The sequence below is a fragment of the Octopus bimaculoides genome, chromosome 28 (genome assembly GCF_046866305.1).
Source record: "Octopus bimaculoides isolate indiv1 chromosome 28, ASM4686630v1, whole genome shotgun sequence".
Classification (NCBI taxonomy): Eukaryota; Metazoa; Mollusca; class Cephalopoda; order Octopoda; family Octopodidae; genus Octopus; species Octopus bimaculoides.
In genome coordinates, this window is record NC_142955.1 from 2,589,492 (window position 1) to 2,602,319 (window position 12,828).

General features: G+C 38.2%; 2 protein-coding genes across 3 annotated transcripts; both read left to right on the top strand.

The window, feature by feature from the left end:
• Positions 1 to 1,498: 1,498 nt before the first annotated feature.
• On the top strand, positions 1,499 to 11,757 carry LOC106871789 (uncharacterized). 2 transcript variants are annotated; one of them, XR_016238803.1, is made up of 3 exons: positions 1,499 to 3,226; positions 5,424 to 7,368; positions 9,562 to 11,757. XR_016238803.1 is itself a non-coding variant. In XM_089344315.1 (2 exons), the coding sequence occupies exon 2, from the start codon at positions 5,777 to 5,779 to the stop codon at positions 7,100 to 7,102; it is 1,326 nt and encodes a 441-aa protein (XP_089200441.1). In that variant the 5' UTR covers positions 1,499 to 3,226; positions 5,424 to 5,776; the 3' UTR covers positions 7,103 to 9,463. The 2 variants fall into 2 exon arrangements, 1 of the variants encoding a protein (XP_089200441.1); XM_089344315.1 differs by lacking the exon at positions 9,562 to 11,757 and having other exon boundaries at positions 5,424 to 9,463.
• On the top strand, positions 9,897 to 11,757 carry LOC128246998 (uncharacterized). The gene is made up of 2 exons (XM_089343766.1): positions 9,897 to 10,059; positions 10,094 to 11,757. The coding sequence occupies exons 1-2, from the start codon at positions 9,897 to 9,899 to the stop codon at positions 10,498 to 10,500; spliced, it is 570 nt and encodes a 189-aa protein (XP_089199892.1). The 3' UTR covers positions 10,501 to 11,757.
• Positions 11,758 to 12,828: the final 1,071 nt, after the last annotated feature.

A 12,828-nucleotide genomic window follows, 5' to 3' on the forward strand; every position in this document is an offset into this window, starting at 1 on the left:
TAAGTAGCTTGCTTACCAACCACATGGTCCCGGGTTCAGTCCCACTGCGTGGCATCTTGGGCAAGTGTCTTCTACTATAGCCTTGGGCCAACCAAAGCCTTGTGAGTGGATTTGGTAGACGGAAACTGAAAGAAGCCTGTCGTATATATGTATGTTTGTGTGTCTGTGTTTGTCCCCCCAACATCGCTTGACAACCGATGCTGGTGTGTTTATGTCCCCGTAACTTAGCGGTTCGGCAAAAGTGACTGATAGAATAAGTACTAGGCTTCTAAAGAATAAGTCCTGGGGTCGATTTGCTCGACTAAAGGCGGTGCTCCAGCATGGCCACAGTCAAAAGACTGAAACAAGTAAAAGAGTATCCCTAACCCGCGTGTGCAAATGAATACGTGTTTAGGGTTAGGGTTAGGATCGACCACTCACTATATATATATATATATGTCTTTGTGCACGTATATATATTCAGTCAATTTGAGGATATGATGTCGTCCTTAGGGATTTAAGAATCCAGAGATCCACTGGTGTTATCGTAATGGGAGAATTTTCTCAATATACACCAATAAACAATCTAATTTACATATTATATCAATATAAGAAACGGAGAAAAATATATTATGCATACTTATTTTATTTGTATCTTTGAAGTCACAATATAAACATGGGATATAATTCAATACGCGAAAAATCCGAGGGTTTTTTCCTTCTTTTTTTTTCGGTGAAATGCGTGGAGGTGCACTTGCAAAAATTTACCAAATCACCTTCACTAAACATTTGTATTGCCTGATTTTTATTGCTTGCTCTCCACAAAGATATTTACGAACACTACACATACGCCTGTCTCAAACTACTAAAATATTAACACGTATCGGAAATTGAAACTTGAAATTTGTCATGTATATCGGTACGTAAGTGTATACGAGCCAACGAAATTTCTTTTATTTCTCTTATTTAATTCCGATACAGTCGTAATCTAAACCCACTGCAAGATTGTTTTAGAAAATTTCATTGAAGAAGTTCTTACTTTTTCTGAAAATTACGAGAAAAGAAAGCTGACTTTTGTTAACATTCAGAAACTTTCCTCCCACCTTCGTTAAAACGATTTTTTCACAACAAATTTCAATTCAGTCGTAATCTACAGCATCTGAAGCGTATTTTTTGAAAACTTCATAAGAAAATATCCCTTTTTTTTCTGGAAGTTGACTTCTGAGGACCATGAAATCAACTCCCGCCCCTCAACCATTCCCCCGGAATTGCTGGCTTTGTGCCAAAATATGAAATCAATGTTTCATACGCATGCGCACTAAACCTACTTCCATTCATTACGTTTTGACAAATGTGTTTAGCCAGAATTCTCTTAATTAACTCCCAAACACATTTATAATACATTTCTCTACCAACTGACGCACTTCTAACAACACTATCCTTCATAATAACATTTCTGTGAGTATTAAACTATGAAAACATTTAATCTTTTAATACTTTGTGTCTCAGATGTCCTTTGATGTGTGCAGCATTTGGCGGCATAACTACAGGGTTTTACCCCCCAGACTTTGGAAGGTCATAACTTTCAGAAAAATGAATATTTTTTAATGAAATTTTCCGGAAATTCCAACAGAGTCCACTTAAATTCTTCTTAACTTCCAGGAAAATTAATATTTTTTCGTGAAATTTTCTACAAATATACTTTGATGTATGTACATTTCGAGCATGTAGGAATTTTGAAGGAAACAACTGCAGGTTATTTTTGAGAACCGTTCCCCACTCGGTGGTGTTTCGGAGCAAGTCCATATTTGTTTCATTTTTCTCTATTATGTGCGTATGTGCATCTGTAGATTTCTAGACAGTGAAGAGAACCAGTCATAAGAAAACTTTCGTTAAAAATAACAGGCACACGATTTTTTTTTCTCAATAGAAGTAAATTCCAAAGTAAACGTTTCTAGTAGAGAAGTAGAAGAGAACAGGAGTAAAAATAGGAATATACACGCGCGGTTAAATATAGAAACGGTAGAGATGGACTATATGTAATCTGAACCTTTCCCCCCTTATTTATTAATTTTTTTTACGGAATCCCACGTTTTAGGCTATGGAGATTCCGATTCTGAAAAAAGTTTTGAAAAATTTCAATTCACCCCCCCCCCCACCAAGCAGGCTATTTACATGCTAGGAATAACAGCCAAATCTCACAAAACTAGGGTTAGGGTTAAGGTTAAGATCAGGGTTAGGGTTAGGGTTAGGTTTACCCTGTGGATCTATATAAAAACCGAGTGGGGGGGATCGAAATTTTGAAATTGAGATTTTTGAAAATTTTTTTCCAGAATCGGATTCTCCATGGTCTGAAACATAGGATTCCGTAAAAAAAAAACAAAATTTAAAAGGGGGGGTATACCCAGATTACATATACTCCATCTCCACCATAGAAACGGTGGAGATGGAATCTCAAAAATTTTTTTAAGGGGGAATCGCATGACCGGGACATATAGAACACATCATCGAAAACGAAAATCGCCTAACTTAAAAAATAAAAAAGTTACAGCCATTTTCCCTCGGTGTCTAATTCCAATGTCCACCGGGAAGGCGACGAAATAAGTAGGCGGGGCAAAATGAGTAATTTCCCATTTTTCCCCGTTTTCTTCCGACCCATTTGAAATAATTAACGTATTTTCCGGAATCGAAGACGCTTCGTTCTCGCAGCCGGAAATTTGAAAAAGAATAATAAACATAAAATTATGACTAAAGACTAAAAACCTATTTTTATCCTCTCTATCCCATCCTCCGTTGTACTTGCGCTTGCAAAGTGGTCCCAAACGCGCAGTCGCGTTTCCGCTCTAGCTAGTCGTGAGTGGTCGATCCTAACCCTAAACACGTATTCCTTTGCACACGCACTTTTTGTAGGATCGACCACTCACGACTAGCTAGCGTGGACGCGCGACTGCGCGTTCGGGACCGTGCTGCTTTAGTAGTACCCCAGTTAACTACTAAGGTCCATATATTTGACTCATGGACCATCCTCCACCTCACGAAAGTGCTGGCCTTGTGCCAAAATGTAAAAAAAAATCAACATTTCATACGCATGCGCATTAAACCTACTTCCGCTTCAATTCCTTGTATATTGACAAACATGTTTGGAGCCAGAATTTCTCTTAATTAACTCCCAGACACATTTATGATACATTTCTCTACAACCCGACGTACTTCTAACAACAACACTATCCTTTATAAGAACAATTCCGTAAGTATTAAACAATGAAAGCATTTAATCTTTTAATAGTTTGTGTGTCAGATGTCTTGATGTGTGCGGCATTTGGCTGCTATTTCTAGCTATGGATGCTACCTCCTACACGATCCATCGTTTCCACGTTAGTTTGTTGTGTTTTAGTTGGAGGAATATCCTCAAATACTTTCCAACCACAGAAATATTGAGAAACCAATGCTTTATTATAATTTATCGAAAATTTGTTTCTTGATATAGGGAAGGGGACAAAATAAGTAGGCGGGGCAAAATGAGTAATTTCCCATTTTTCCTTTTTTTTTTTTTTTTGAAATTATTATTTTGTGAGTCCTCAATCCAAACTGCACAGATTGTTCTGATGTACAAGGCCATAATCAGCCCAATCAGTTGAGCAGGTATACTTCACAGTTCTGGAATCCTCCAGAGCACCTCCTTGTAAAAAAAGAAATGTAGTCCTTGAGCTATCCCGACTCTATGGATGGGATGCTGGTCTGTCACAGAATTACTCATTTTTGACAGCTGAGTGCACTAGAACAAGGTGAATTGAAGTGTTTTGCTTAAGAACGCAATGTGTTACCTGGTCTAGGAATTGAAATTACAATCTTAGGATAATGAGTCCAATACCCTCACCACTAAGCCATGTACCCCCCCCCCCCCCCAAAGTACCTGTCTGTCCACTGAGTCAAACGCCTTGCAATGGTCAACATACGCAGCAATTATCTTCCTACTGAAGGCTCTACTTGCATTCATTGAGTACACACAGAACTAGGGGCCTGTCAGAAGTTGATCCCTATGGCGTGAACCCAGACTGCTGAGAAGACAGATGATTTCATGCTCTGTTCAGGATGATCCTGGCAAAGACCTTAGAGGGAACTGAGAGGAGAGAAACAGCCCTTTAATTGTTGCAGTTGTGGTGGTTACCTTTACTTTCTGACAGTGGGATAATGATGCCCCCTTTTCCTGTCAGGTGGTATTATACCAAACTGGTTTGTTAACTCTTATCAACAGAACAGCCCAATGTGATAAGGCTGGCCCTTCGAATTGCAGGTAGACTTTGCTTTTGTCAGCTGGGTGAACCAAAAGCAACATGTATTGCTCAAGAACACAACACACTGAGTGGATTTGGTAGATGGAAACTGAAAGAAGCTCAGTATATATAAATGTTTGTTAATGTCATCATCATCATCATCGTTTAACGTCCGCTTTCCATGCTAGCATGGGTTGGACGATTTGACTGAGGACTGGTGCAACCGGATGGCTACACCAGGCTCCAATCTAATTTGGCAGAGTTTCTACAGCTGGATGCCCTTCCTAACGCCAACCACTCAGAGAGTGTAGTGGGTGCTATTACGTGTCACCCGCACGAAAACGGCCACGCTCGAAATGGTGTCTTTTATGTGCCACCCGCACAAGAGCCAGTCCAGGGGCACTGGCAACGATCTCGCTCGAAAACCCTACAAGGCCAGTCAGGCAGTACTGGCAACGGTCACGCTCAGGATGGTACATCTTATGTGCCACCCGCACAAGAGCCAGTCCAGGGGCCCTGGCAACGATCTCACTTGGCTTGCCGGGTCTTCTCACGCACAGCACATTTCCAAAGGTCTCGGTCAGTAGTCATCGCCTCGGTGAGGCCCAATGTTCGCAGGTCTTGCCTCACCACCTCAGCCCAGGTCTTCCTGGGCCTACCTCTTCCACGGGTTCCCTCAACTGTTAGGGAGTGGCACTTTTTCATGCAGCTATCCTCATTCATTCTCACCACATGTCCAAACCAGCGCAATCGTCTCTCTTGCACATCACTACTGATGCTTCTTATGTTTAGCTTTTCTCTCAAGATACTTACACTCTGACGGGTATGCACATTTACATTACACATCCAGCGGAGCATACTGGCTTCATTCCTTGCGAGCTTACGCATGTCCTCAGCAGTCACAGCCCATGCTTCACTGCCATGTAGCATGGCTATATATCTATTATGTTCTTTCCCATGAAATGTCGTATTTGAAAGGTAACAATAAAATGTTTCAGAAGTGTTAGAGAACTGATTTATTTAATCAGAATATGATCCATGTTCATTTGTGATGTTTATCCAACATTTCTCTGTCATATATTCCATATTCCAACATTTCTATGGAAATGTTGAATCTGTATTTTCTAAGTAGCCTCTATATCTTACACTGTCTTTTCTTTATTATTTCAGAATATCAGATGACATTGGAATAACTGAAGATACATTCTCATTATTTATCATCTTTTAAAGACCAAAATGAAAATATTGTACAGAGCAGATATATAAGATTGTTTCTATGAATCTATGGTAGAATTCCTCTGATATATTTACTCTGAAATGTGTTATTAGCAAACTTTCAGGACATCACTGGCTGGAGTGTCTACAAGATGAGTCTGGTTGCAGATTAAACGTGGATAAATTTACTAAAGAGTTTTGGGACAAAGGTAATATTAGACAGAAACACAACAGCAGAAATATTTGTTAACAAAGAACTATAGAAGCAAAAAGAAAAAAATACCTATTGTGATTTTAGAAGTAAAATAATGGAAAAGAATAAGAAAATAAAGGAACGGATTTTGCCAGAAGATACAGAAAATGGGAGACGAAAATTGTCATATGACTGTGATGTCTGTAAAAGGTCTTTCTCTCAAAAGATTTGCTTCACTATACACCAACGTATTCATGCAGGAGAGAAACCTTATCACTGTGATGTTTGTGGTAAATCATTCTCTCAAAATGGTAGCTTGACTACACACCAACGTATTCATACAGGGGAGAAACCTTATCACTGTGATGTTTGTGGTAAATCATTCTCTCAAAATGGTAGCTTGACTACACACAAACGTATTCATACAGGAGAGAAGCCTTATCACTGTGATGTCTGTGGTGTGCCATTCTCTCAGCGAAGTTCTTTAGGTTATCATAAGCGTTTGCATACAGGGGAGAAGCCATTTCACTGTGACATCTGTGGTAAATCATTCTCTAAAAGTAAGAACTTGACTACACACAAGCGTATTCATACAGGAGAGAAGCCATTTCACTGTGACATCTGTGATAAATCATTCTTTCACAAAGGTAGCTTGACTACACACACACGTATTCACACCGGAGAGAAGCCTTATCACTGTGATGTCTGTAGTATGTCATTCTCTAACCGAAGTGCTTTGAGTTATCACATCCATGTTCACACAGGGAAGAAGCCATTTCACTGTGACATTTGTGGGAAATCATTCTCTGGAAGTAGTGCATTGTCTAACCACAAATATATTCACACCGGAGAGAAGCCTCACCACTGTGATGTCTGTGGTGCATCATTTTCTCAGAGAAGTGCTTTTAATTTACACATGCGTTCCCATACAGGGGAGAAGCCATTTCACTGTGACATTTGTGGTAAATCATTCTCTGGAAGTGGTACATTGACTACACACAAATATATTCATACAGGAGAGAAGCCATTTCACTGTGTTGTCTGTGGTAAATCATTCTCTCAGATGAGTGCTTTTAATTCACACATGAGTTCCCATACAGGGGAGCAGCCATTTCACTGTGATATCTGTGGTAAATCATTCTTTCAAAAAATTGGCTTGACTGCACACAAACGTATTCATACAGGAGAGAAGCCATATCAGTGTAACATCTGTGGTACATCATTCTCTCACCGAAATACTTTAATTTCTCACATACGTATTCATACAGGGGAGAAGCCATATCACTGTGACATTTGTGGTAAATCATTCACTGTAAAAACTACATTGACTGCTCATAAACGTATTCATACTGGAGAGAAGCCATATTACTGTGTTGTCTGTGGTAAATCATTCTCTCAGCGAAGTGCTTTAAATTCTCACAAACGTGTCCATACAGGATAGAAGCCATATCGGTTTAACATCTGTGGTAAATCATTCTCTCAAAGTAGTACTTTAACTTCTCAGAAATGTGTTCATATAGGAGAGACAACATATACTTGTAATATCTGCAGTAAATTTTCTTGTAACAGTTCTTTAACTTAACATAATTGTATTCATACAGGAGAGACACCATATTCTCGTGGCATCTGTGGTAAATCACAATGACAACTTATCCACTCACAAGCGTATTCATACAGGAGAGAAGCCATATCACTGTGATATCTGTGGTAGGTCATTCACTCAATAGGTACTTCTCATAAACATATTCATATTGGGAAGAAGCAATCCCACTGATATTTGTGGTAAATCATTCTCTGTAAGTGGTGACTTAAACCTTTTACCATGCAGATTATTCTGTTGAATGTGATGTTCATTTATTCACATTATTTTCAACTTGTCATGCATTATCTCACAGCTTTCAAGTTTTGATGATGTGATTGTTTATTTTTAGAATGAGATTGCTGAGTAGGTTTAAGAGGTTGAGTCTGGCGAGTTTGAAAAAAAAATAGGTAGAATATTCAGGCCAGATATGGCTAGTAACATTAGAAATACCAACATTTCTCACTTCTTACAAGTGGTCATTTTTGAATGACATTGAAAATCTTATTTAATATAATTTATTTTAAATATAAGCATAGAATATATATATGTATATGTATATACACACAAATATATGAAATGATGCTCATGATTGCACATTCAATACAGTGGTTGATATTAAAATGTTATAAGCAAAAGTGATGATAAATGACCATTCGGTACTTCTAGTGTTAACTGTGTATCCATATAGATGTGTGACTATCAATGTGACAATTCTTAAGAACAAGAAGCATTTTGAGCTCCTCCTAAATTGGTGTTGTGGGTTTTCTCCATGGCAATAACCAAACTACTCATCAGGGAATCACTGTATTTGTCAAGTTCCTTCTCTGCCAAAAAAGAAAGAAAGAACAGAGTGTGATAACAGCCTCCCAACTCTATAGTTTATGTCATTACACCTAAGATAACTTATATGTGGCATATTTTTTTTGAAAAAGCAATTTCTTTCAGATTGACATATATCTTTCATTTAAAACTAATTTCCTTTGCTACTTTCTGTTGGTAAAATGACGAGTTGTCAAATACGTCGTACAGCAAATTACTCATACTGCGAGGTTCTACTGTATGTATCATGACACTCCGTCGCTTACAACGTCGAGGGTTCCAGTTGATCCGATCAACAGAAAAGCCTACTTGTGAAATTAACGTGCAAGTGGCTGAGCACTCCACAGACATGTGTACCCTTAACGTAGTTCTTGGGGAGATTCAGTGTGATACAGAGTGTGACAAGGCTGGCCCCTTTGAAATTACAGGTACAACAGAAACAGGAAGAAAGAGTGAGAGAAAGTTGTGGTGGAAGAGTACAGCAGGGTTCGCCACCACCCCTTACTGTAGCCTCATATTTTTGCTCAATAAACGCTCACAACATCCGGTCTGGGAATTGAAACTGCGACCCTACCACTGAGAGTCCACCACCCTAACCACTGGGCCATTGCACCTCCACATGTATATATGTATAAGGAAAATAATACCTACCAAGCCTTCACAAATGAAAAAAGAGAGATACACAGAAAAGAGGAAAATGTCGTACCTACGTGAAAACTCGTTTCAGTCATTTGACTGTGGCCATGCTGGAGCACCGCCTTTAGTCGAAGAAATCAACCCCAGGACTTATTCTTTATAAGCCTAGTACTTATTCTATTGGTCTCTTTTGCCGAACCGCTAATTACAGGGGGCGTAAACACACGAGCATCGGTTGTCAAGCGATGTTGGGGGGGACAAACACAGACGCACAAACATATACACAAACACATATATATGTATATGATGGGCTTCTTTCAGTTTCCGTCTACCAAATCTACTCACAAGGCTTCGGTCGGCCCGAGGTTATAGTAGAAGACACTTGCCTAAGGTGCCATGCAGTGTGACTGGACCCAGAACCATGCAAGCTACTTACCACAGAGCCACTGGAAATATTTACAAAACATTTATTTTAATTTTGTCTTCAATTTAATATCTTAATTGATATCCACCTTTGTTTTACTCTTAGTTGAAAATGTCAGAGACTGAAACCGGTACTAACCATTACAAAACGTGTTTCATGATAAAATTATTTTAGCATTTTCTACTTTGTCTTATTTTCCTTATATATATCAACTTGTGTGTTTTCTACCTTCTACACACACATATAAACATGAATGTGTTGCTGGAGTTTAGGAATATGTAAGCTTCACACAAGATTTTCTGATGTAAATTTTAATAAATCAAAAAGTTCTTTTGTTCAGGTAAATGTTTATTTCTAGAGTTTATCTCTAAGGAAATGTTGAATCTGTATTTTCTAAGTAGCCTCTATATGTTACACTGTTGTTTCTTTATTATTTCAGAATATCAGATGACATTGGAATAACAGAAGATACATTCTCATTATTTATCTTTTTTTAAACACGGAAATGAAAATATTGTACAGAGCAGATATATATCATTGTTTCTATAAGTGGGTGGTAGAATTCCTCTGATATATTTACTCTGAAATGTGTTATTAGCAAACTTTCTGGACATCACCGGCTGGAGTGTCTACAAGATGAGTCTGGTTGCAAATTAAACTTGGATAAATTTACTAAAGAGTTTTGAGACAAAAGTGACAATGGATAAAAATACAGCAGTTGAAATATTTGTAAACAAAAGACTATAGAAGCAAAAAGATTTTAGAAGAAAAATAATGGAAAAAAGTGAAAATCTTATTTTTCCTGATGATAAGAAAAGGGAGACACAAAAATTGTCACATGACTGTGATGTTTGCAAGAAGTCCTCGCAAAAGGGTAACTTAAATAAGCCCAAATGTATTCATACAGGGGAGAAGCCATTTCGCTGTGATATCTGTGGTAAATCATTCTCTAAAAAATATGAATTGACTAGACACAAGCCTGTTCATACTGGAGAGAAACCCTATCACTGTAATATTTGTGGTGCATCATTCTCTAGGAGAGAAGCCGTATCAGTGTAACATCTGTAGCAAATCATTCTCACATAGTACTTCTTTAACAACTCACAAACGTATTCATACAGGAGAGACGCCATTTTCCTGTAATATTTGTGGTAAATCATTCCCTCAAAGTAGTGCTTTAACTTCTCATAAACGTATTCATACAGGAGAGAAGCCATATCACTGCAACATCTGTAACAAATCTTTCTCTTTCAATAGTAGCCTAGCCAATCACAAACGTATCCATACAGGAGAGACACCATATTCTTGTGATATCTGTGGTAAATCATTCTCCCGGAATGACAACTTAGCTACTCACAAGCGTATTCATACAGGATAAAAACCATATCACTGTGATATATGTGGTAAATCATTCTCTGTGAGTTCTAGCTTATCTAAACACAAACATATCCATACAGGAGAGAAGCCATGTCCTATCCCAACATAGCAACTTGACTTCTCACAAATGTGTTCATACGGGGGAGAAGCGATCTGTCTGATATTTGTAGTAAGCCCTTCTCTGTAAGTGGTTACTTAACCTTTTACCATGCAGATTATTCTGTTGAATATGATGTTTATTTAATCACGTTATTTTAAATTTGTCATGTATTATCTCAGCTTTTAAATTTCAATGATGTGATTGTTTATTTTTAGAATGAGATTGCTGAGTAGGTTTAAGAGGTTGAGTCTGGCTAGTTTGAACATAAAATAGGTTGAATATTTCTGCCAGATATGGCTGGTTTAAATGCTAATGGGTTAACACTAGAAGTATCAACATTTCTTTTTTCTTACAAATCTCAAAGTGGTCATTTTTGACTGCCATTGAAAACTTTTATTCAGTACAATTTTCTTTAAATATCAGCAAATGCAGTGAATAAAGGATTTGAAAGTACAGTCTTTTAGCATTTGTTTACATGCAAAAAATATATATCTATACACATATGAAATGATGCTTATGATTGCACCATTCAATAGAGTTGTAGAAATTAAAAAGTAAAAAGCAAAAGTGGTGATAAATGACTGCTTGGTACTGCGAGTGTTAACTAAATGTTTATCTATTACACTCTCAGAGTGATTGGTGTTAGAAAGGGCATCAAGCCATAGAAAACATGCCAAATCAGAGAAGAATCTTATCCAGTATTCCAGTTTGCGAAACCATGCCAACATGGACAACAGACATTTAATGATGATGTGTGTATTTCAGTATTGTCAACATTGATCATGTGATTAGGGTTGGACTAAATCCGTTGCAAAGATCAAATGGTCTTAACTAGCCAACAGATGTCTGAGCAACAGTTTTTATCCCAACATAGAAAAATTCTCTTCCTGCCCACCAGTCATTATATATGGAACTGTCCCTCATGTTTTTGAGCAGAGAGAAAGAGAAGGAGAGAGAGATCAGATCACAACAACCGATGCTGCCCAACACACAGAACCAAGCCATGAACTTGCTACAGAATTTCAACCACGATACAACTTCCACTGTTCCAGACAAAAGTTACTTAAAACTTGCAAAACCAGTTACTTCACAATATGTAAGACATTTGCCATGTATTTTTATAAGGGGTTGTAATAAATAACAGTTGCATTGAATTTACCTGGTTCTTCTTGTCATTCATTTATCTTCTGTCACTCCAGGCACACAGACTAGACCAGTTCATGCATGACCAACACACAGCTACATCAAGATGAACCAGCCACGGTTATCTGAAACAAAACATGACATTCTATATATACATAGCCATATATGTCTTTGTGTTTGTCTCTCAGTATCGCTTGACAACTGGTGTTGGTGTGTTTACATCCCCATAACATTTATAATACATTTCTCAACCACCTGACATACTTCTAACAACAACATTATCCTTTGTAAAGACATTTCCGTAAGTATTAAACAAGGAAAAGTGGAGGCGCAATGGCCCAGTGGTTAGGGCAGCTGACTGGCGGTCATGGTATCGTGGTTTCGATTCCCAGACTAGGCGCTGTGAGTGTTTATTGAGTAAAAACACCTAAAGCTCCAGGAGGCTCCGACAGGGGATGGTGGCGAACCCTGCTGTACTCTTCCACCACGACTTTCTCTCACTCTTTCTTCCTGTTTCTGTTGTGCCTGGAATTCAAAGGGTCAGCCTTGTCACACTCTGTGTCACCCTGAATATCCCCCGAGAACTACGTTAAGGGTACACGTGTCTGTGGAGTGCTCAGCCACTTGCACGTTAATTTCACGAGCAGAGTATTCCGTTGATCGGATCAACTGGAACCCTCGTCGTCGTAAGCGACGGGGTGCCATTATTCATCATTCCCCGTAGCCGAAAAAAAGGTGGTGGGGGTGTCTAAAAAGAAATAAAAATTTTAAGGGTGGGTTTGGGGGTCGGGGACATGCGGAAATCTTGCCAAATTTTCTACAACAACCTTCGAGAGTGTGTAGATTAGATTATGTCGGAATTTAATAACAAAAATTAAAGATAGCTGGTTCGCTCGTACACATACATATTGATATAATCCACAATTCTTTTCGAAATTTCAAGTTTTATTTTGAGATGTCTGTCTGAATGTATGTGTAAATCTCACCGATTTTTCTTTCTTTTGAATAAGAAAATCTGATATCATTGTAATCTACCCCATCCGAAGAGCATTTATAGGAAATTTCCTTAAGAAATATCCATTTTTC

Excerpts from the sequence above, each read along its gene's own strand:
- LOC128246998 (XM_089343766.1), top strand. The coding sequence starts at position 9,897 with ATGGAAAAAAGTGAAAATCTTATTTTTCCTGATGATAAGAAAAGGGAG. Across the intron at positions 10,060-10,093 it reads ATTTCGCTGTGATATCTGTG|ACACAAGCCTGTTCATACTG; the intron begins GTAAATCATTCT and ends TGAATTGACTAG.
- LOC106871789 (XM_089344315.1), top strand. The coding sequence starts at position 5,777 with ATGGAAAAGAATAAGAAAATAAAGGAACGGATTTTGCCAGAAGATACA.